The following is a 24,060-nucleotide window of genomic DNA, read 5'->3' as shown; positions in this document are numbered from 1 at the left end:
CATGGCACAAATGCATATGATTTTCTTCTCACTTCAATATTAGTTGTAGATGAATTAGGTGAGGGGCAACCTGTTGGATGGTGTATAGCAAACAGTGATTCATTTAGATTTTTAAAAATTTTTTTATAAAATTACATGAACATTCTGGAAGTTTTTGTCCAAAATGGGTAATGAGTGATTTGGCATCCCAATACTACGAAGCATTTTGTGATGTTTACTTATGTGCACCTCTGAAATTCTGGTGTACCTGGCATGTTGATAAAGCATGGAGAGAAGAATTGCATAAAAAAGTACACAATCTTGAAATGGAAGCAGATATATACAAGCGAATAAGATTTGTTTTACAGCTGAGTGATAAAAACCTATTTGATGACTATTTAAAATCATTGATGGGTTACTTGCAATCCTCAGTTTTGACACAAATGTTCGCTGAATACTTTGAAAAATATTGGGTTAATAATAAATATATATGGGCATTCTGTTATCGTATGGGTCATGGTATAAATACTAATATGTATATGGAATCTTTCCACAAAGTTTTTAAGTACAGTTACCTGCAAGGTAAGCATAATAAAAGAATTGATAATTGCTTGTTCGCTTTGTTAAAGTTTAACAGAGACAAAGTGTATGAAAGAATAACAAAATTAACAAAAGGAAAGATTAGCTATAAAATAAAAATGGTGCACTATAGACACATTGCAAGCCTACAACTATGTGAAAATTTTACTAAGGACGATAAAGGAGCCTGGCTAATAGCATCTGAAACAAATGCTTACCATTACAGAGTTGTAATACACCAAAAATTGTGTGACATCACTGAATGTTTCACTAAATGTCCAGAATGTAAAGTGTGTACTCATTTATATAGTTGTGACTGTATGGATTTCCTAACTAAAAATATCCCATGTAAACATATCCATTTAGTGCATCGTCATAGTAGTCCTAGTATAACTACAACAACTATACCTCTCTATTTGCCATCATCTTCAATTGAATTAGACTGCAAAATTATAAAAGGTTGTGAACCTGCAGATATTAACATTTTAAAAGATAGCATTATTAAAAATTTAAAGGATCTAGCTAATTTAGTGTCCCTTAGTTCAATATCAGATGAGGATAGTTTGCAGACCTTACAGAAAAATATATCATTAGCTAAAAATGCTTTCTTAAGTCTAACAACAAATAAGCAAAATGAATTACATATCAAAAGTAAGGTTCCATCAAACAAAACAACAACTAAGCAGCCAACGTTTTATTCAACAACAAAAAAAAAGAAAAACATCAAACATTCGACTAGCAAAACCTTCAGCTGCCGAAATAAATAACTTATTAGATATCTCTAACTGGACCATGAAAACAAAAGGTTTCTATACATTATTTTTGGTTTCCAAATATCTGTATCTTTACATATATTTATAGTTTTACATATATTTAATATTTATATATATATATATATATATATATATATATATATATATATATATATATATATATATATATATATATATATATATATATATGTTTATACATAAATATATATATATTTATATATGTATGTATATATATATATGTGTGTGTCTGTATATATATATCTAATACACAGGCCTCTGTGAGATTAAATGAGTCTGAGAGCAGAGCTGCTACTCTAAACAACATTTTACAAGAGCTATCAGTTTTTGGGCAAGCTATCTTTTTTATAAAATACATCGATTATTAAATACAAAATTTAATTTTACTCTTGTTACAAGCATTAGCTTGTGAATGTTAACATAATATATACATAACGAGTGTTGAAAATTGTACATTGAAAAAAATCCTTAGAAGAGCGTTTTCTTTATATTTTTATTTTCTTTTAGGAAAATTAGGCATTTATTTAAGGACTGGAAGGCTTAAAAGTCTTCCAGTCCATAAATAAATTTTTAAAAAATTATTAAAAAGTCCAAGTTTTAAATGCTTAATAAAAACTTTTAAAGGCTTCTGCCAAGGCCTTTATATATATATTTATATATATATAGATAGATATATATATATATATATATATATATATATATATATATATATATATATATTTTTTTAAATATTCTTGTTATACGATATGTTTATAATATATAAGTTGATTTCAATGAAAAGGCAGCGTATAATTATTTTTAAATATATTTTGATATAATAATATATTAAAGATATTTCACTGACCTCTTGCGGTCAGCGTCATCAGGTAATAATAAAATGTTACAAAATAACATAAAACAAACCGTTAAAAAAGAAGACATTAAAAAACGTCAAATATAAAAACCAATTAAATAATATAATAATGACTTTAGTTACATTTTTGTCAAAATGGGTCCCCAAGTTCTTGTTTTAACTTTATCAATAATAATCTCATATTGAACTCTTGCTTTGTCAATATTCAGGGATTCTCTAATTTTACTTATTCGGTATTCTGGAATGACTGCCAATATCAAGAGTTTTTCTCTGCTCTTGCCCTTATTTACTTCTGCGGAGGCCCATATATATATATATATATATATATATATATATATATATATATATATATATATATATATATATATATATATATATATATATATGTAAATATATTTCTTTTTTTTTTAAAGAATCTCACTTAAAGTCAGCAAGTAAATTGACCAAAGCAAAACATGATACAACATCCAATAGTAATATAAAAACAAACATATTATCGATAGGTATTTTTAATTTATAACTTAGTTATTTATAAACCATTACGTACAAACCATCAAAAGTATTTAAAAACCTTTTTCATATTGCTAATTGTTTTGACTTTTTTCTATATACACGTTTACACTTTTAATTACATATCACTGTATATAATTTTTGTGATTTACTTATGGAATTTTGTGTTTATAACTTGCCATATTTTTAGAACAAAGAAAAGTTTTAGAATTATTTGCTTACAAAAAACCAACTATCAGTAACACATTAACTAAAAAAAGAGTTACGTCTGGATGACAATTTTCCTCATCCAGAAATATTAAATCATGATATTTCAATTGTCAAAGAATTAATAAACCCAGATGTGTTTGAAATGGTTCAGACAAAATGTAAGTTTTTTAAGGGAGCACATTTTTGGGTTTTTTTTTTTTTTATCAAATTTTGATACATGGTTTTATGCATTACATCAACATGTTTTTATAGTGCTTCACCTTGAACAAAGTTGGAATTGTTCTGTATGCAGTACATCTCAGTATAAGGATATGATTGAGTGTGAAGTTTGTGAGACATGGTACCATTTGTAAGTAACTATATTTTTTTTTATGAAGTTGAATGAGCATATAATAAATTGACCTACAACTTGGTTTTACTTATTCAAATGTCATAACCTGTTAATATTTTTAGGATTTGTGTGTCTTTATCTGAAACAGTAGGTGATGTGCGTTGGGTATGCCATAAATGTGATTCCAAAAAAGTTATGCGTGTGGAATAAATATAGAAAATATTGATTAAGTTAAGTTCACTTGTTACTTGATTGTGCTGTTTTTTTTTTTACTTTTTTTCAGCTTCTTTATAGTTGTTGAATTTCGAATTTATTTGTGTGCATCATTAAGTTGTTACAAATAAAACTGTTTTATTAAAATCTTCTAATTATAATCCAAATCTTAATATAATTTATTTTTCTTATTCTTCTGACCAACAGCTTGCAGTTTGATAAATAAAGTAATAAATGTTTTGAAAATCACAACTTCAAATATCTAAAATAATTTTTCAAATTCATGTTGTGTCCAATTTCTCATAAAAATTTATCTATAACTAGAACATTCTCTAAATTGAATTATTTTTTTGTCTGTTTCAGTTTTAAATTAACGCCAATGCAAATGTTTTTAACAATGCTTCATTCAATTCTGAATGCAAATATTATTGTTTAAAGATGATGATTTTTTAAACAAGGCGAGGTTAACATTGTATGCAATTGTAATAGTTTATTTGCATATGCTTTCAAATTATACTTCATTTTTAGTTTATGCCAAAAATTTGATAGCGGCATAGACATTTATACCTTTCTGATATTAGCATATTCATTGGCATATAATATATTGCTATTTGTGATACATTGCCCTAATTGTGCTGTTTGTGTCATGGTGTTAAATTTTTTTTGACACAACACGCTTATACCTTTATGACATTGGTAATTTAGTATTATATAGCCTTTTGTGTAATTGGTATAAGTCGTTAGGGTTATCTTATATTTATATTTTTTCCTTCTATCAATATATATACTATAGCGTATATTTTAGCATTCCGGGATAAAAAAATGTCTCTGTGTTGCCAGGCACTGTCAAAAATTAAAAAGCACCTCGAAAATTAACAGACACTTCCAATAATTGTAAGGTAAACCAGCACACAAAAAAAAAACTCGTCGGGTACCTGGCACATCTCTAATATACACACTCTGGTCTTCTCAAAAAAACTATATAGAATACTACGGCATAGAATACTAATAAATTTCTACACATTTAAAAGTAAATTTTTATGTCTTATTTTTGCATTAGTTTGTAAAACTATATAGATATAAGATATAGTTAAACACTAGAGCTAATAAATGCTCATATGTGTTAAAAAATGAAGGAATGTTGTAACTAAAGACAATTGCAATTCAGTTAAAAAATAATAATATTTGCATTGTGCCTTAAAAAGAAAATCTGTTTTAGGATAGGATATTTTTCAAATACTATTGTGCATTGTGAATAATCTAATAAGTTTATAGTTCCCATGATTCCCTACCCACATTTATAAAACATAAGTAATATTTATTCATAATGTACAATAGTATTTTTTCAAAAAAAGAGTCTTTTATAAACCTGGTAGTAGGGTGACTGTTAAGAAATTTAAAAGCTACTTTTTTAATTTGTTTGATATAATACTAAAACACTAGGTTTAAAATTTTTTGTGAATAAAAGATTATTTTAAGGGTAGCTCGAGACCCTTAACAATTTGACAGGTCCCTAATATTTTGAAAATAAAAGTTCTTTTAAAGTATCTCAACCTGGTACTCAAAAGAAGTGAATTTTTATAAAAACTTTAAAAATAATAATCAATTTACGTAAAAAAAATTTAAAACTTGAAAATTATGACTTTCAGCTTAAAAACAATAGTTTTTATGCATTTATGACTGAAAAAGTTATCTTTATGAAAAATGATTTTCATTTTTGAATTTTTTATATACTTTTGCTTATTTTGAGTAACAGGTTGACGTACTTTAGAAGTACTTTTTAATATATTTGGACCCGTCAAATTTTGGGTCTTAAGCAACTCTTAAAAATATTTGTTGTTCAAAAAAATTTTAAACGAAGTGTTTCAGTATTATATAAAACAAATTAAAGGGGTAAGATCAGATTTTTTTTTTTAATGTTGTTTTAAGAGTCACCCGACTGGGTAGGGAGTCATAGGAGTCATAGATAGCTTCTATAATTGAATTAGGAGTCATTAAAAATCACAGTGTTTTGACACTGGTAATGTTTTTGCTGAACAAACACTTTATTTACAAGATTTTTTAGAGTCCAGCACTTGCATCAATTTTGCAATAGTGAAAAATTTTATACAGCCATGTGTATTCTAAATATTTCTGAGAAACGTAAGTGTTACTTAAAAGATTTATTTTACATTTACATTTGAAAAAGTATTATTACAATATATTAGTACAATATTTTAGCCAATATAATTAATTTGTTGAAAGCAATTTAAAAAGAAGTACATAAAAAATTTGTATAAAAATAAAATGTTTTTTAAAAGTAAAATCTTTTCATAAGTTTATAAAACTTTATTTGATAATATTTTGTTGTAAATATGATTTTAGCAAAGAAATAACTGAAAGTGTGTAGAATTCACCAAGCATAGATATATGATAAATCATTTGATTAGATATTACAACAAAAATTCTTGTTTAAACAAGGCAATGGTTGAAGACAAGTTAGTTTAACAGAAGTTAGTTTAACAAAGAATTGAATTACAGAAAAATATAGTGTTTTATTAAAGTATGTTGTAGACCTAGATTTGTTGTTTTTGGCAATTGTTTTGGTCTTTTGGTTGTTACATTTTCTACATTTTGGACAGCAACATGATCAACAGTTAGTATTTAAACCATTAATCAAAGTTAAATTGAGATTTATGCATTCTCGTTATTAACATTCCAAAAAGTATATATTAACAGCAGTAATAGTTTTTAATACTTAGATGTTTAACTTTTCAAGGTTTAGCTTTAATTATTATTTTTCATTAAATGCACCGTCTGATTAAAGACCATTGATGTCATTGATCCATCATTTAAGATCGATAAAACAGTTTGATTTTTAAACTATTTATTTTTGGTTTTTACAATAGTGAATATGTTTGTAATTATAGTATAGTATATATGTATATATATAGTATAGTAGTATATATAGTTACTATGTAATATAGTATTAGTGATTAATTTATTTGTGATAATAAGAGTAGTATGTATAAATAAAATCAAATTTTTTTGCCCACTTCTAACAGTTTGAGGTCGGTAGTATATTGCTGACCTCATTTTTCCTATTTCCAAGGGTTGTATATATATATATATATATATATATATATATATATATATATATATAATATATATATATATATATATATATATATATATACATATACATATATATATATTTATAAACACTCCTCATCGAGAAGCAAGAGCTTTACCTCTTGCGCAAATTAAGATTTACTCTCTCACACTCATTTACTCCCGCCAAATTTATATATATTTTTGTGTTTATATATATATATATATATATGTTTTTAATAAAGTTAGTATAATTATTTTTTATGCTTATATCATGCATTATAAAAATTTTATGAGTTTTTAGTTAAAAATGTTGTCTGAAGGTGGAGAAATTTGTAAGTCTCATATTTAATAGTTTGTTTTTGTTTTTTTAAATCATGTCTTTTTCAGCTGTACAATAAATTTTATTTTCATAAATCTTTTATTTAATGATTATTTTGATTTCTATAAAATAAAGTTCTAAATAAGTATAATCTTTCAATACATTTTTCATCTTTTTTTTGTTGTTGTTGTAACTTGTAATTTTTACATTAAAACAAAATTAATTTATATTGTTTAGCTGATAGTTGTAACTATGAAAAAGATTATTCTTGTGGTATATTTTATCTATGTTGTTTTAATTAGTAATAAATTAAATTTCTATCAAAGTATTGATAATAACATTAAAGATGCTGTTAATTTTCATCATTTATCCTAGATTTTGTTAAAAGTAAAGTTGATGTTGGTAAAAAAATTTAATCTTTTTCGTTTTTTTTTGTTTTTTTAATTTAATATATTTTATTACAAATATTTAAAATGTAAATTGTATTTCCGTTTATCTGATGCCTGAATTTTTCAAATTTTGTTTAGCGAATAAAGTTTTAAAAATAAAAGGTATGTAAGAATTGTTAAAAATATTATTTTTCAAGTGAAATTAAAGATTTAACATTATTACTTCAATTATTAATTTAACACACATTATGAGTAGCAATTTTACCAAACAAGAGGTCTAAAAAATAAGGTGTTTTTTTTTCTGATCAAAGAATATTTTTATATAATATTTGCTGTTTTTAGATTTGGATGTATTAAAAAAAGAATTGGGTAATTGAAATAAATTTTTGTTTTAAAATTTTTTATTTGACATTATTTAAATATAAATTTTATATTTTCCAAAAAAAATGTGTTTTTAAGTAAAAAGATTGGAATTTTCCATTTTTATATGATATTTTTTCTTTAGATTTGGATATGATAAAGAAAGAAGTTGGTAATAAAAAAAGAACTTTATTTGAAAAGTTTCTTTATGACATTATTTTATAATTTTTTTAGATTTTTTTTCTGATCCATTTTCATTTTTCTTTAGAAAAGAAAGAACTGAAACTTGGTATAAAACAAATATTTTAAAACTCAATAATGATCTTGTTTTCCAAAAATCTTTTACAGTCATTGTTTACAAATTTTATTTATTTTTTTTAGCTCAACTGGAGGAAAGAATTAAATTAAGTAATGTTATCCTTTACTGTTTTTTATGATTGATTATTTTGTTTTATGATAATTTATCAAATGCAAAAAATTTATCGGGCCATTAATTGAAAATTCATAATAAATATATTTTATTTCTCTCAATAGTGGCAGCAAAAAAGGAATTAGGTATTTATTAATTTAAGTCTTCCAAATTATCTAAATTATTACCTGTTGAATTAATGTAATGTCGTTTTTAAATATTCATAATTACTCACAAAAATTTCAATTCTGCTTACATAATTTCTAGACAAAAAGATCTTGGATTTAGGTAACATTTTATGTATTAGCAAATTCCTGCTATTAGTAAAACGTTGCATTTTAACTTTCATATATATTTTTATTTTTTTGTTTAGAAAAACAAGCTTTGCTGTTAGGTATTATTTTATATGGAGGTGCTTTATAAAGTTTAAATAGTGTCTCAGCTCGCTTAAATATAATAAAGAGTGAAGGTGGAAGCGGGGGGGGGGGGGGCAAAAATATTATTGTTTTGAAGGAGAAAAGGGGGTACTCTGGTAGCTACCCTTCCCTTAAACTAAACTTTTTACGCCGTTAGTATATGTTGTAATGAGATATATAATTTTTATTTTTCTATATATAATTATTTTAATGAAGTTTAAACTAATCATAAATAAGCAATATAATAAAGTATACTGTTTTAGAGAAGATAATTATAATTATTTTAAATAACACTTTTAATTTCAATTTAATGTTAGATAAAAAAACAGATAAACCTCGAGAAAGTAAATATAATTTTGTTTTACTTTAACTTTTACTTTAACTTTAAATCGTTACACAATTAATTATAAAAATAGTTATCAATTTCGATCTATTATATTATTTAGAGAAATCAATGGTTCCGGAACCGACGCTTTCTGCACCAGAGCCACCAGTAGTAGCGCCACCGCCATTACTCCCATTGGAGAAAGGTAATATATTTACATTTTATAATCTCTAAATTTTGAAGCTTTAACTAATAACTGTAGTTATAAATTTGTTGTAGACATGAATGTTAGTAAAATTTCTTTGGTCAAATGAACTTGGACCGAAACCACGTCGAATTACATACTTATTTTTTTTTATTATTAGAATTGACGTGGAATGACTTTATGCTATGGCGCCAGAATCACCCAGGGCCAAAAACAAGAAGATCGTTTCATTTTTGGGTCGGAAATGGTGGGCGAGACTTACCGTCTTTTACGTGGCGAAGAGGGTATGCTAGAGCCAGAAGGGGTGGCTTACTACGGGGGAATTCTGGGTTTGTCTTTAACAACTACTCGTATTCGTAGATTTGGTTTTTTTAATGTGTTAGAGTTGATAAAAAATTTATCGGTCGTTGTATAACGACCGCTTTAAAACAATAAATACAAGTTTATACAGCCCCCACCTACGTTCGCAGTACCAGACATCAACTTTTTTTTTTGTGAGGAGTCACATTAATTTTATGTGCTTTAGAGTAACGCTTTTCTAACACAGCCTAATGGTTGCAACTTAATCAAAATAAAAAAGAGTTACCTCGATTTTAGAAGGCTTGATATGTAAAAAATAATAATAATGGTCAAGTAATCGCTAATTATGTTTTGAAATTTTAAGTATGTCGTACTTAAAATATATTTAGTAATCATGTTTTAAGTATGGCATATGGTATTATTTAAAAAACAAAAACGGTCGTAACGAAAAAACCAATGCTTAAAAACTACAAATATAACGACACAATCTATGATATAAAAAAAAAAGTATAAATAATTATTAACAACCATATATAATATGTTAAAACAATGCAATAAAACATCAAAGTTTTTAATTATGGATATACGGTACGATTTTTAACACTACACAACAGGACTGTAAGTAAGCGTCAAAACACGTTTATACGACCCTTACAACTTTAAAACCATGGTATGGTATGATAAAATGATTTTTTTAAATAACTTTTTTGCTTAAAAATATTTTTAAATAGTTAAAAAAAAATGTTTTTGGAGTTTAGTATGTGTCATAACTTTTTGCGCTTTTTCCTCTTTCTCGCGGAATTGCTAACATATAACAACCCGTATAACCCTTTGAGGACACATTCCTTTTATTAAGCGTGCTGCCTACCCATTCGGTCAAAATGTTTTCAAATTCAATTATTTAACATTAATACTAATTTGTTTTTTGAAACAATGTTATTTGACCGTTCTCCGAGTTTTAGGATAACTAAAGCAGCATGCAACTATGCTTAAAAACAAACAAACAAAAACCCTTACGGCCCTCAAAGGAATAAACCCTGTAATAAATAATAGTTTAAGATCATATCTTGATGGTTAAAGCTAATAACTTAATGATTTTGATTTTCTCATATACTGCTGATTTACTAACGGTAATAACCAATTGGTTTTATTGCGCACGAGATAGATACGAAGCTTACTGCTTTTAAAACTTTTAATGCTTTTGCTAAAAAAAAGCGGGTTGCAAATCTTCAGCATAAAAAAATTCTTATTGTATATCATATCCATACTCTTTGCACGGTCGAAAAAGTTTTTCAAATTGGCATGTCTGGAACATTTGCGAGCATGTAAATCACGATGTCGCATGCATTGTTCGTTTCTGCATTCAGATGGTTTTTCATATGGAAATTTAAAAAAGTGATGAGCTAATTTTAACTTTATTTTGTAACTGTGTTTTTAAAAATAAAAAAAATAAAATTTGTTGTACACAAATTTTTTTTTTTATCAATTTTCACACAACTTTTAGAAGTTATGCAATCCAAAGCATTGTTGAAATCAGGATTGCTGATTTTCTTTGTTGAGTAATTAGAACAGTTAATATCTTGAGTCGAAAAGTTCACTAATAATAATTTTATTACATTATTTATGATTTTTATTTTTTAAAACTTTAAAAATAAACTTTTCTTGGAATAATGCAAATAATTACAAAACTAAATGTCAATTTAATTTTTCGGTTAACTAATGAATATAAAGTCAAATGTAGTTTTTTGATAAGGGGTCGTCCATAAAATACGCTATGCATTTTTTGACCGTTTTTAACCCTCCTTCCCCCTCCCCTCCCCCACCTTTGTCTAAAAATCGTAACACTTTAGAAGCAAGTTTTGTACGAGTCATCACAAAACCACCAAACCCCCTGCCCCTTATAGCGTGACGTAATTTGTGGACGACCCCTAATTATTTCATTGAAAAAAAAATAAAAAATTCATAACTAGCTATAATCAAGGTTAAAAATTTTGATATCAACTTTTTTTCTAGTTGATGGAAGTTGAAAATGCGCTTTTTAATTTTTTCCTTCTTACAATTCGTGAATATTAAAAAAGCAACAAGAATTTAATTTTCGTTAGCATTTTAACATAAAAATAAATTGAAGAAAAAATAAATTCATTTAGGTAACAAACACTTGCATGCACACAGCATGCAATTTTTGACATTGTTTTTATGGCAATCGCTTCTGACTTCGCTGGTAACCAGAGCAATGAATATTTTTAAATTTACCTTGATTTTAGTGTTTTTCTGCAGTATAATATATGACAAAACAAATTTTCTTATTTTGGCAACTCTAAACTTCAAAGCGCATGGGCAAAACGCACTTTATGGACTTTAAGCATTAGATTACTTAGTGTTACATTTTATTAAAAAAATCACACTTTTTTGAAATGGGCTAAACTTGATATATATTGCATTGATAAATTAACTTTTTATTTACAAAGAATTAATGAAAAAGAACACATTGAGGTGTATGCACTACACCTTTTTTATAGAAGTAATCTTTTAGACAGTTGAATAATTCTAAATTTAAGAGATTTTTTTTTGGTAAAAGTCATTTTACCAAACAGTTTTTTTCATCAAGATTTACTAAATCATGACTCTAATAAGGTGTTTGATGTAATCACAAACATTACTCTGATCGATGTAACGTGCAGCAAATCTTCACCATCTGCATCTTAGACTTCATGTATAACTGTTTGGAGTGAATTATATAGATTTAATTATCATTTACTTTTGAATTTTACTTATGAAGCCTTCTAAAAGATAAACATATAAAGAATACATAAAAATTGGAAACACCTTTGTAAAATTTTATACAAGCTTAACACTTAACAAAAGTCTATAAAAAAAAAAAGAAATGAAAATAGATGTTTGCTCTATAATTATAAATACTCTCGAGTCCTAGATAAAAAAAAGGGGGACGTTTGTTAATTTTTTGGAAATTTTCTCACCCACCTTAAGCTTAATAAGACACCCCCCCTCTAAAATTCCCACCCACCCTTTTATTACCTCTTTATTTATACCTTTAATTTGCCCCTTTTGTATTAAGGACTCGAAAGTAGTTATAAATTTATAAATTTGAATAATAGATAAAGAAAGGTTTTTTTATTTAGTATAAAAATAACAACAGACCTAATTAGCATATTGTTTAACATGATCACAATCAATAATATGACAGCTTTTAAGTTTCAATTAGCTCACTCTATTGTGTTATTGGTGTTTTTTATAAGTTTTTTTCAGAAAAAAAAGTGTGTTTAAGATAAAGCTGATAAAGTAACAACAATTATATTATTGAAGTAGGTTTCCTCATTCGAAAAAAAGTAAAAGCTGTATACAAAGGTAATTTAATTTAGTGAAGTAGAATCAGAGCTATTAATAGAGCTCAGAGTCTCCTATTGCTTGTTAACGTTGAAAAAGTGCCATGAGAGCTTGTTTGATGGGTTTAATGATATTCAGATGTTAAAAAATTTCTCATGACTATGTATGAAAATATCACAACATAAATGAAAACAAAAGAAAGAGAGAGAGTGTTAGTTTGAAAGTAAAGGTTGGTGTGCAGCATTGTTCAGTGATACACCCTAGGTTTTTATAACCATCTTGTAATCTATTTGTAAAGAGTTTAGACTTATTTTAGCATAAAAACTAATTTATGTAGTTGAAGGAGAATTAATATATAGTGTTGAAAAGTTTCAGTGTTGAAAAGATGGAATTGAAACAAAAGAGCTAAGGAATAACATGATAAAGACATTAGTCATCCAGTTAAGAATGACCAAGCAAAAATATCTAGGAAATGGGCTTGTGGAGTGTGTAGGAAGGTTACATTTTGTGAGCAATGAGTTCATAAATTTCAACTGCTTTATACACAAGGAGCATTTATTAATTTTCAGAAAATTTTCCCACCCACCCAGAGCTTTTTAAGACCCTCTCCTTTTTTACTTTTTAACCAGACACATTGGTTTTGTAAAAGATTTCTGGTGCAGGTAAACTCATAAATTAGGAGATTACAAAACAAAGTTGAAGGCCAAACAACATAATACTATTTAGAGTATCAGAAAGTAACGTTACCTCATTAGATAAATCATACCAAAAAGATGAGTAATTTTGTATTCAAATATTTACTATAACTACTTCACATATTGTTAAGAAAAATATAATTAAAGTGATCCAGCTTGGTAAAAAAGGCAATATTGTATAACATTGTTAAAGACCATTGTTAGTAAAACTAGTAAATTATTGTCAAAAAAACTTTGTAATAAAGAATCTGAGTAAATTTGCAGATGCTAAGATATAAATCAATCAAAGAGCCTCATAATTTGACAATAAAAGAAAACAAAGATCTTGAAATTTTAGTAGCTGAGGCAAAGGAACAACAGCAAAAAAATGTAGGGGAACAAATAATTGTGGTAAGACAGATCAGAGCAAATGAAAACTAAATTCAAGCAAAAATTGTATAGTGTAGACACATTATTGGAATAACTTAGAGTTGAGCTATAGAAAACTCTATAGAACTCTTAACTTAAATGTCATTAGTTGTCATTAGTTGAACAATAATATTTTATGAAGCTAACAAATTTGAAAATAAACTAAAATTATCATTTTAGTAAGATGTCATATGTATATATATATATATATATATATATATATATATATATATATATATATATATATATATATATATATATATATATATATATATATATATATATATATATATATATATAATTTTAAAAACACTTATCAAAATGTATTCTACAATTTGTTTCACCTTCAGCAGGTTTATCAAAAAGCTTCCTGATGATCCTGCTGAAAGTAAAACAGGCTGTAGAGGATATTTAGATAAGTGTTTTTACTAATTTAAACCAAAAATATCTTTTAAGTCACCCGCAGTGACTTAAAAATTACCAATGGAAAGGAGATTCTGGTACAGTTCGGGATGTTGCTCAATGCAATGATTTGTCAAGTCTTGTGTATCAGTTATTCACTTGCAAATTTTCTGATGGATATTTTGTTAAGCTTGGAATTGATGGTGGTAAAGGTTTTCTCAAGTTTTATCTAAGCATTGTTGTACTGCATTAAGAGTAGATAGCAGCTTACCACCTCAAAATCAACCTGTCATTCAAAGGACTGGTAAAGACACTAGTTAAGAGATATATTGTTGTTGTGGTATCAGAAAATTTGCCAGAAACTTACTCCAACATTGAACAAATCTAGTCATTGAATAATGCAAATAGAGTTGAACTAATTTTTCCTTGCAAACGTAAGGCTTAAAAACATTGAGCACTCAAATTTTAGAATACACTAGCTTACATAGTGTATTTTACAGTTAAAACTAGTAGTTTTCAATAATGATATCCTAATAGTAAGATAAAATTTAGTTATAGAAAACTACATCATTTAAAAACATAATTTAATTTTAACTTTTAACCTACATTTATTTAACTTTATTAGTTAATAAAACAATTTAATAGAGAATCATTAGTTAAACAATATATTTTATGATTTAACTTTTAATTTTATTTTGAACCAACAAACCTCTGATTGAAATTATTGCCATAGCTTAGAATGTAAAAGTATTGCCTTAGTAGCAGCGTGTAAAAAATTGTGTTGCTTTGTTATTGTAAATGTATAATAATACATGTTAATTATTGTAAATGTATAATAATACATGTTAATTATTGTAAATGTATAATAATACATTTATAATAATTAATTTGAGTGTTACATACAGGTTAATTATTAAATGCAATAATGTAACAGGTAAATGTAATAGGTAAGTGTATTATAATACACTTACCTATTACATTTACCAATTACAAACCTGTGTGTAACACACAGGGTAACTATTGTAAATGTATTATAATACATTAACAATAACAAAACATATTATTATACAATCAATGTGTTAATAAAAAACACTGTATTTAATAAAATACAGTTATAAAATTATAAAATTTTTTATTATTTAATTATTTATAAAATTAATAAAATAAAAGTTAGTTAATAAAAATAAATAAAACTTTTATTTACACATTGAATGTATAACAAAAAATAATATAATTTTATGTTTTACTCTCTGTACATGTTTTACTTAACACTCTCGGTATATGTTTTACATAAGTCTTATGTAAAACATATACCGAGAGTGTTAAGTAAAACATGTTAATTTGTTTTTATGTTATTCTTATGATAAGAATAACATAAAAACAAATTAACAAAGTTAGTAAACTATAATACTATAAACAAATTAAAAATAATAGCGGTAAATAAAGTTTAGGTAGATAAAACCTAAAATCTAAGACTTTTACAGGAATGGCTCCCTAATTTGATTGGTCAAAATATTTGCTCCGATCTTAAAAATATATTCATAATATTTCATATACATGTTCCATATATAACATATACAAGTCACGATATCCGGCAAACGAGAAAAAATGTTTTTCGGACTTTGTGAAACAAAATTTTTTCATCCAATCAAAATAGGGAGCCATTCCTGTATTTAACGGCTCCTCAGCATTATAAAAACTAATCATTGACAACGGGTAGTTTGTTCAATTTTAGATAATTAAATAGGTTTTTAACTAGTTTTTTCATGAAATTATTTTGAAAATAACTTGCAGCTGTACGAAGAAATTTTTTAAATAAAATACAAGACCTCTGAATGTGAATAATATCTACTTTCAGCTAAAGCAACTTTAGTGTTTTTGTTTACAATTTTTAAACCTTTTTTAAAATATTTTTGAGCGTAGAATTTTTTTAATTTAAATTTATTCAGCAAGATGAACCTTTTACCTTTTTTGTATTTTTTGCTTATATGAGGATTCAATTTTTTTTGCAGGGTTAAAAGAAAATCTTAATCATTAAACTTTTGTAACCTGTTGCTATGGTACTCTTTTCCGATGTGGCTATATATATATATATATATATATATATATATATATATATATATATATATATATATATATATATATATATATATATATATATATATATATATATATATATATATATATATATATATATATATATATATATATATATATATATATATATATATATATATATATATATATAGTATAAACACTTATCAATTTTTTTGTTAAACCTTCTGAAACACTTATCTATTTTTTTGTTGAACCTTCGACAAATAGAGTCAAATTCGACTCAATATTCTTAAAGAAGAGAGCATAATATTGTTATATGTTAGTAACATATATATATATATATATATATATATATATATATATATATATATATATATATATATATATATATATATATATATATATATATATATATATATATATATATATATATATATTATAATTTTGTAAGAGGTATCTATTTTCGTGTTTACATTTAGAAATTAATTCAGATTTTTAATTTAACATAGCATACATTTTTTGGAAATGTTATTATTTAGCAGGGCATTTAATATTGCTCTGTTCTTTAAGAACATTGAACACTCAATTTGTAAAATACACTAACATAATTTACATATATATGTGTATGTATATATATATATATATATATATATATATATATATATATATATATATATATATATATATATATATATATATACATATATATATATATATATATATATATATATATATATATGTATTAGGGCCCTGCAAATTGACATTTTTTGTCTAGAATTGAATCTCAAAGCAGGTCTTGATTTGCGAATCGAATCAGCAATTCGTGGTAAACCAAATTTAAGCATTTTTATTTCCAAAAAAATAAAAGTATTTCTTTGATTAAATTCTTTTTGCCCGGATTATATTTTCGACGTTTGTTTAAAAGTGATATTAGAACTATTTTCATTTACTCTTACTCCACCCGGGATAAAAAAACCATTTCAATTACATTTTAGCTTTAGAAATCTAAAAAAACAGCAACATTCGCAAAATAAAATATGATTCCAAAAAATTTGAATCTTTTTTTTCGACTCAATCGAAGCAACACTTGATTCGCGAATCGAAGCAATTCGCAAGGCCCTAATATATATATATATACATACACATACATACATTATATATTTATGCACTCTTATTTATGAATAAAATTTTGAATGTTATTATTCCAGGCTTTCGATTTAGTCAATAACGTCAAATAAATCAACTGTATTGCCTGCATCAAAGCAATACCATTGGTTATGTTTTTTATTTTATCAATTGAATGCTATAATTTTGATTCTATCTATTGAATCATCAGTCTGGTTTTGTTCATATTGATTCAAAATTAATAAATTATGATAAAATTGATTTAAAACAAACAAATATTATAGTATATATTTTTTTAGTATTCCAACCATATTCGCGTCTTGACAAGGAAACCTACCTGTTGTAAAGAAGGGAAAAGTAAACTAAAGCACAAAGACTTTTTCTTGGAACTCGATATAAATATTTTTTGTATTTCGTGTTTAAATTTTTTTATTTTTTAATGTTTTTTAGCTTGAGACTGTTAAAATCAATATGAATATATTTAGAATATTTTTTACATAAAGATTGAAGGAATGAAAAATGTATTTAATGCATGAAAGATATTTATATTTTTATTTGAATTATATTTTGATGTTTTATTTTGTGTTGAAATACATGCAACAGTCAACATTTTAATGAGAGAATTTGTTTTGTTACTTGCTAATGAATCTTCATATAATAAATGTTCTTGGCATTGAGGATATATTGCTTTACTAATTGGCTTGAACTTAATATTTTCTACAATACAAAAAAAGCAGAAAAGATGCTCGCATTTTTTATAGTTAAAGGTTGCTTTGGAGTTTTACCGCATATATTACATAAGTAATGTTGCAAATGTGGATTTAACTCATTATTTAGCTCTGATATATCTGTCTTCATCTTGTATTATGGTTATTGCATCTTTTATGGTAGTGAACATTGCAAATGTCCACATCTTTGAATCATTTTTTTGGCGGCCACTACATCTTGCTTTATTTCTAGATTGTTGTTGAGAAACTACTAAACCTTTTCTAAGCTTTTTTACTGATTGGCAAGTAAAACAGTCATCTCAGTGTGGTTTCCACTTAGTACACAGACCAAGGGCAGTTGATGTTTTTTTTGAAAGCACATTGTTTATTGTACTATAACATTTTTTACACATTTTTGGAGAATGGACAATTTCCAAATCTGTCATTTAAACATGAAACAGCTTCTCTAATTTTACTTAAAGAATTTCTCCTATAAAATAATGCTTTTTACCAAGTAACTGTCCACAAACTCTGCAAATGAGTTTAATATTTTTGTTGTGAAGTTCCATTTTATTTAAAATTAGACTATTTAAAAAATGGTATATATATACAATTATAACTATATATATATATATATATATATATATATATATATATATATATATATATATATATATATATATATATATATATATATATATATATATATATATATACATATATATATCAGAAAGGAGTACCGTAACAACAGGTTACAAAAAGTTAACGATTAAGATTTTATTTTAACCCTGCAAAAAAAATTGAATCCTCATATAAGCAAAAAATGCAAAAAAGATAAAAGGTTCATTATGCTGAATAAATAAAAATTTTAAAATTTCTACGCTCAAAATTTTTTTAAAAAAGGTTTAAAGATTATAAACAAAAACAGTAAAAGTAGCTTTAGCTGAAAGTAGATTTTATTCACATTCAGAGGTCTTGTATTTCATTTAAAACATTTCTTAGTACAGCTGCAAGTTATTTTCACAATAATTTCATTGAAAAAAATAGTTAAAAGCCTATTTAATTATCTAAAATTAAACAAATTACTCGTTGTCAATGATAAGTTTTTAAAAACGTTGCATCCGTAGCCATTATTAAAATTCTAAATTATTTTTAACTCTACTGCGCTTGCGTATAATAACTTTCCACTTATTTCTCAAGTCTAAACGACCGTGGGACAAGTGTCAACGGCATCTAGCACATTACCTGTCAAATCGTTTTCAAAATGAATTAATTGGCCTTTGTGCAGCCAAGATTTGCAGACAAATTATTGAAGAATGCAAATCTGCAAAATATTTCTCAGTTATGGTTGATGCCACTCCTGATGTGAACCATACTGAACAAACTACGTTTATCACTCGATAAGTACATGAAGACACCTGGAAAATTTTTAGTTGAAGAGCAGTTTTTTATCTTTGCAGATTGTGCCAAGAAAACTGAATCTGATTTTGCAGGATTAATTCTGGAAATTTTGAAAAATTGAAAAATTTGTTTTTAAGACTACCGTGGCCAAGGCTGTGATAATGAAGCCAACATGTCAGGAATATTAAAAGGGTGTTTAAGCAATCCTACAAAAGAAGAACCAATGTCTACATTCTCACCGTTTAGTTATAATTCATTGAATTTGTGTGGATAGAATGCTGCCTTAAACTGTACAGATGCTGAGACTTTCTTTGGAACTGTTCAAACCGTGTATACAATGTTCTTTTGCAGCCTACAACGCTAGGAAATATTGAAAAAAAAGCTCCACGGTGTGTCTTTACGTGGGCAATCTAAAACACGGTGGAATCTTTGGAAGAAGCTCCGAGCTTGATCCTCATGCCTAAAAAAAACGAGTTAGAGATTAAAGATTAGAATTTCGTTATTACACGGAAAAAATAATATTATTACGTCAAAAAAAAAAAAAATTTAACGTTACAATTACGTAAAAAAATAATAATAATAAAAAAATAAATAAAAAGTTTTCAAAAAAAGTTTATTGAAACTTCACGGATATAAACTATATCAAAGAGTATTTATCGAGTTAAAAGCGAATCATATATATATAGGCCTTAAAACTGCTTCCACTGGTAATTGCCAAAAATGGTAACACGAAAACAGCTTAAAGACGCTCTGGAAAACACTGATAAAATTGCCAAAGAAGAGCTTAAACAAGCTCTTTTTTGGCAATTAAAACATTTACTGTTTTAATTGCCAAAGAAAAATTCGTGTAATTAAAACATTTACTGCCAGAATTGACGAACTTATTAATAGAATTGATTTGCAGGATATTGAAATAAAATCCCTGAAAGATAGCAAAAGTAATGAAAAACCTTTGTTATCTAAATTAGTTGAACAATTCAGCAAACCCGTTATTATTGCAAGCGTAGCTTTAGTGAGCGCGCCCAATAAGCATAATAGGGACGTGACTAATAGAGAGAAAAGATTTGTTGTGTTTGGTCTACCAGAATCTGCAAAAACTCAACCAAATCGGGCAATTTTAAAGATATATTTATACGGATAAAATGAACAAATTATCTGCACTTTGTGACATAAACATGTATGATTTAATCTTTATTTCTGAGACCTGGTTTACTGAAATATCTGTTTCTCAATTGAACAACTACTCACTAGTAAAGAAAAATGGAATTAGTCACGGCGGAGGTGTTGCTATCTACATCAAGCGTGATCTAATCGTGAATAAGGTATCTGATCGTCATCTAAGAGAGATCTTAAACAACAGCAACTCCGAGCAAATATGGTGTGAAATTAAAATCAGTAACAAAATTCTTATTGGTTGTGTCTATAGACCACCTTTATCGCATTTAAATGATATAAATAAAACAATTATACTGGATAAGCAAGCTATTGATAGAAAAGCGTATAGTTGTATGTTACTAGCAGGTGATTTCAACTTTCCGGATATCAAATGGCACGATAATGACAGGATCGAATTACTAAGTGGTCAAAATAGTGCGGCAAGTGTTTTTCTTGATACTTTGGCTAATAATGACCAAGAACAATTAGTAAATTTCTCAACATTCGAAGCATCTAATGGTAAAGCAAAAAACATGTTGGATTTAATTATTACAGACTTATCAACTAGAGTAATCAACTTATCTAGCTCTCTGCCGTTAGGTAATTTGGCACAAGGTCATTGCATATTGAGTTGGGATTATGTCGTTCTTTCTAAAAATGAGACTACTTTCTTAAACAAAAAGTATGACTTTAATAAAGGTGACTATATAAACTTCGGTAAAAAGATTATGGAAACTAACTGGAAGTAGTGAACGGAAACTTTCGGCTTCGGCCGAAAGTTTCCGTTTCACTGATTCGTGAATACAGGAAACTAAGAAGCCAAGTGCAGAAAGCATGTAAACGTCGTGTTCGAGTATTTGAAGCACAACTAGCGTCAGATAAAAGTAATCCTTAACACTCTAGCGACTGGACCGATGTTCTAAGCGGAGTTCCTCAAGGGTCTGTACTTGGTCCAACATTATTTATCATTTATATAAACGACTTAACGGATAAGTTAAAATCAGTTCATAAAATCTATGCTGACAACACTAAACTGTTACAAGAAATAAGACCTGTGTTTCACGAGGCTCAATTTTATTACTTTGAAAACTCGCAGGAGACGTGGCGACTTAATCCAGTAGTTTAAGCTAAAAAACGGTTTTGAGAGTATTAATTAGCAAAATCCACCAATTCGCAGATCATTTTCCAACGTCCGAATAATCCACCAATTCGCAGATCATTTTCCAACTTCCGAATGCGTGAATTCACATATAATAATGCTCGTCACAATTTTTTTACAAATCGTGTTGTCAATGATTGGAATAACTTGCCGTCAGCATGCCAAAAGAATCCGTCAGTTAACGCATTTAAGAATAGAATTGACAAGTATTTTTTTTCTACAGCTGCAAACAGTACAACTTTTACTAAAGATGAGCTGCACGTTTATTAATTAATGCTTTAGCAGCTGCAAATATTGACTTTTTAGATACTATTTGTCATAAATGTAAACTTTAATTAAATGAAAGCAATCTTTTTTCCCTTTTTCTCAAATTTGATATCAACTTACTTGCTATGAAATACAATTGCTTTTTTTTTACTTAAAGTTTATATTTCACAAACTATAAATTTTTGTATAATTTGTTGGTTTTGTTTGTTTGTTTTTTTATTATTTGCTATCTTATCTAAGAGGACTTATTTAAATATATTACTACTACTACTATTACTATTAAAAACGTTTTATTAAATATTAAATACATTAGGGTAATACAAAATTAAAAAAAAGTAGAAAAAAAGCTTACAAATTACGAATTTAAGAATTAGTCAGTAAAATAAGAAACAAAGTTTAACAAAATTAAAGTAAAATATAAGAACTGATTTTTAAAATAGAAAAAAGTAAAATGTTTATTTCATTGTTAAAACTAAACAATAAAAAGTAAAAGTAAAGGATAAACTCAAAAATAAAAAAATTTAAGATGAGATTACAATGATAGTTCAAAATAATAAAACAAATATATTAACAAATAAAAGTAATATACAAGTTAATTCATTAATATAGTAGTTTCTTAATTTAAAAGCCTTTTATAAAAAACTTAGTTCACTTTCATAAACCATAAGTAATTGCTTAAGAGAGACTTTTTAATTGAATCAGACAGAGCTCAAAAGTCTTCAAAAATACTACTTTTTTAATATGTTGATCCTATTCATACTAGAAGGTAAATTCAAAAAAAAAAATTTATATTTTTTAGTTCTCTAGATATTGTACTTCAAAGTCTGTCAAATATTTTATGAATATTAGTCAAAATGGTGCAGAAAGCGAATTTTAAACTTGAAAATAAAACAAAATGTCTATTTTTTGATATTTGTTCCATCTGATTATTGTTAATACAATAATTCAGAGCTAAAAATGATAAAATAGGTAAAGTAAACATTTTGGCCCTAAATGTACTAAAAATTTATACTTAGGGCATTATAACTGGCATTATAAATATAACCCTACAGGTTATATTTATAATGCCAGTTGCTCTTCAACTAAAAGAAATTTATTACATCCTAATTGACTAATAGTTTTAAAATCATTCTTAACCCCGAAGTTTTATTTAGTTTATTTCAGAGAACTTAATGATTAAAGGTGTCAAGTGTCTTGCTAAGAATAATAAATACATATAACATAAATTTATCCTAATTGAATTCTTCATAAATGTTTTAAACAACGAAGTTAAAAAGTTAAAATGTTTTCTTCATAAAAAGTTTTATGTATTATAAACAAAGGTTAAGGTGATAACCAGATTTTCAATAGGTTATTTGTAAGGTATGATACATTTTCAATAGGTTATTTGTAAGGTATGATACATTTTCAATAGGTTATTTGTTAGGTATGATACATTTTCAATAGGTTATTTGTTAGGTATGATACCTTTTCAATAGGTTATTTGTTAGGTATGGTACATTTTCAATAGGTTATTTGTTAGGTATGGTACATTTTCAATAGGTTATTTGTTAGGTATGATACCTTTTCAATAGGTTATTTGTTAGGTATGATACATTTTCAATAGGTTATTTGTTAGGTACGATACATTTTCAATAGGTTATTTGTTAGGTATGATACATTTTAAATGTCATTTAATAACCAAAAGCGTTGTTTATAATATATATAACTTTAACAAATAAAAAAACATTTGTTATACTGTTTTAGCTGCTCAAAGTATTCCAAATGCTGAGTCAGCCAATAACATTATTTTATTCCAAATGCTGAGTCAGCCAATAACATTATTTTATTCCAAATGCTGAGTCAGCCAATAACATTATTTTATTCCAAATGCTGAGTCAGCCAATAACATTATTTTATCTCTTCAACATCACAATAGTTTTTTAATTTGTAACTATTATGATAATCATAAAGGAGATTAAGAACTATTATTATGTTATCATAGTTATATACTTTATCATATATAAATAATAATATAATAGTTATATACTTTATAACTATATATTAGAGATCAATA

General features: G+C 26.0%; 1 protein-coding gene across 4 annotated transcripts; it reads left to right on the top strand.

Moving 5' to 3' along the window:
• Positions 1-124: 124 nt before the first annotated feature.
• Positions 125-9,578, top strand: LOC136079589 (uncharacterized). 4 transcript variants are annotated; one of them, XM_065795552.1, is made up of 18 exons: positions 125-1,363; positions 2,616-2,705; positions 2,903-3,080; positions 3,175-3,271; positions 3,376-5,608; positions 6,861-6,891; positions 7,116-7,151; positions 7,254-7,280; positions 7,406-7,429; positions 7,610-7,636; positions 7,773-7,799; positions 7,896-7,916; positions 8,009-8,035; positions 8,162-8,182; positions 8,304-8,324; positions 8,410-8,430; positions 8,899-8,982; positions 9,143-9,578. In XM_065795552.1, the coding sequence occupies exons 6-18, from the start codon at positions 6,867-6,869 to the stop codon at positions 9,340-9,342; spliced, it is 561 nt and encodes a 186-aa protein (XP_065651624.1). In that variant the 5' UTR covers positions 125-1,363; positions 2,616-2,705; positions 2,903-3,080; positions 3,175-3,271; positions 3,376-5,608; positions 6,861-6,866; the 3' UTR covers positions 9,343-9,578. The 4 variants fall into 4 exon arrangements, 3 of the variants coding, with proteins under 3 accessions (XP_065651624.1, XP_065651625.1, XP_065651623.1); XM_065795553.1 differs by lacking the exon at positions 7,116-7,151; XR_010638052.1 differs by lacking the exons at positions 2,616-2,705; positions 6,861-6,891; positions 7,116-7,151; ... (9 more) ...; positions 8,899-8,982; positions 9,143-9,578 and having other exon boundaries at positions 3,376-4,431.
• Positions 9,579-24,060: the final 14,482 nt, after the last annotated feature.

Source organism: Hydra vulgaris, chromosome 04, assembly GCF_038396675.1.
Source record: "Hydra vulgaris chromosome 04, alternate assembly HydraT2T_AEP".
In the NCBI taxonomy this organism is placed as follows: Eukaryota; Metazoa; Cnidaria; class Hydrozoa; order Anthoathecata; family Hydridae; genus Hydra; species Hydra vulgaris.
Note: the sequence above shows the minus strand (reverse complement) of the source record. Positions and strands in the feature narration are given on the sequence as shown.

Bases quoted from the DNA above. Each gene is read 5' to 3' on its own strand.
- LOC136079589 (XM_065795551.1), top strand. From the start codon at position 171: ATGAGTGATTTGGCATCCCAATACTACGAAGCATTTTGTGATGTTTAC.